General features: G+C 51.2%; 1 protein-coding gene across 1 annotated transcript; it reads left to right on the top strand.

The window, feature by feature from the left end:
* Nucleotides 1-74: 74 nt before the first annotated feature.
* On the top strand, nucleotides 75-1,218 carry LOC107988169 (nuclear receptor coactivator 1-like). Its single transcript, XM_017031030.2, has 3 exons — nucleotides 75-543; nucleotides 650-818; nucleotides 905-1,218. The coding sequence occupies exons 1-3, from the start codon at nucleotides 114-116 to the stop codon at nucleotides 1,197-1,199; spliced, it is 894 nt and encodes a 297-aa protein (XP_016886519.2). The 5' UTR covers nucleotides 75-113; the 3' UTR covers nucleotides 1,200-1,218.
* Nucleotides 1,219-1,228: the final 10 nt, after the last annotated feature.

The following is a 1,228-nucleotide window of genomic DNA, read 5'->3' as shown; positions in this document are numbered from 1 at the left end:
TGAAGAAAAGGTAAAACCAAAGTCGATAGAATTACTTGTAAAAAGTCGTTTCTCTCCAACGTTCTAACAACACAACAACACTTGTCTGTCAGCAGCCTCCACTGAACGCCCAGATGCTGGCCCAGCGTCAGAGGGAACTCTACAGCATCCAGCACCGCCAGCGTCAGCTTTTCCAACAGAAGGTCATGTTGATGAGACAAAACATGGCGGGGGCCCCAACCGGAGCCATGGGTGCCGTCGGAACTGCGAGGGTCCCGAAGGGTCCAATCACGACACCTCAACAGCAGCAGCCGCAGCAGATGCCGCCGCCGCCGCAGCAGCAGTTTAACTTCCCGTCGGGATTTAATCCGATGACAGGAAATGCCCCTACCTCACCCAGTCACTTCACCCCAATGTCGGGGGGGCCGCTGGACAACAAACTGTTGGCCAGAGTTCCTCTGAATAACCAGACGCTAATGGGCGGTGCCGGCGTGCCAGGTCAGTTCAGCGGCAACGTCAACTCCTCGCTGCAGCCGAGTCTGTTCCAGCAGTTTGGTGGGACGGGTGAGTACTTTATTATTATTCAATACATTTTTAAACAAAATTGTTTCTCCATCACTAAGGTAATAATTATCCTGGATTATTTTTCATTCATTATTCCAATCTACAGCTATGGTCCAACAAGACCCATCCTACCCTCCTGAGATGAGTCCGACCAGTCCCTTATTGTCACCTCAAAACTCAACCTCCCAGAGTCCTCTGCTGCAGCAAGCCCCGCCTCCTGGATACCAGTCTCCAGACATAAAGGGCTGGCAACAGACAGGCATGAGCAGCAACAGGTAGAGAAGTGATGTCAGTGTGAGCAGATACTGAAGTCAGTGGAAAATTCACTCATGTTTGTCTTGGTTTTGTTTTTTCGCTGCAGTCTGTTTAGTCAGTCAGGACAGAGTGCAGGACAGGCGTTTGGCCAGCAGGGGGTGTACAACAACATGAGCATCACTGTCTCCATGGCGGGAGGCTCAGGCAACGTGGGCTCGTTACCTCCCATGGGGCAGACGGTCAGCATGAGCAACAATAACCTCAACAATGTGGGTGCGGTGTGCAGCGACCAGCAGGTTGGTCTCGTCATCGCTCGTCAGGTTTCTGTCCCAACCCCTGTCCTCAGAGACACTGCTAATCTATTTTCAGGTTATTTTAAACTCAGCCCATGGCCAGAATGAAGCACCGATAACAATTCAATTATTCCACT

This window comes from Cynoglossus semilaevis, unplaced genomic scaffold (genome assembly GCF_000523025.1).
Source record: "Cynoglossus semilaevis isolate Cse_v1.0 unplaced genomic scaffold, Cse_v1.0 C19170938, whole genome shotgun sequence".
NCBI lineage: Eukaryota > Metazoa > Chordata > Actinopteri > Pleuronectiformes > Cynoglossidae > Cynoglossus > Cynoglossus semilaevis.
Note: the sequence above shows the minus strand (reverse complement) of the source record. Positions and strands in the feature narration are given on the sequence as shown.

What these genes read in the sequence shown, in the direction of transcription:
- LOC107988169 (XM_017031030.2), top strand. Translation starts at nt 114, where the DNA reads ATGCTGGCCCAGCGTCAGAGGGAACTCTACAGCATCCAGCACCGCCAG. An exon ending in CCAGCAGTTTGGTGGGACGG is followed by an intron (nt 544 to 649) that starts GTGAGTACTTTA and finishes TCCAATCTACAG; the next exon opens with CTATGGTCCAACAAGACCCA. An exon ending in ACAGGCATGAGCAGCAACAG is followed by an intron (nt 819 to 904) that starts GTAGAGAAGTGA and finishes TTTTCGCTGCAG; the next exon opens with TCTGTTTAGTCAGTCAGGAC.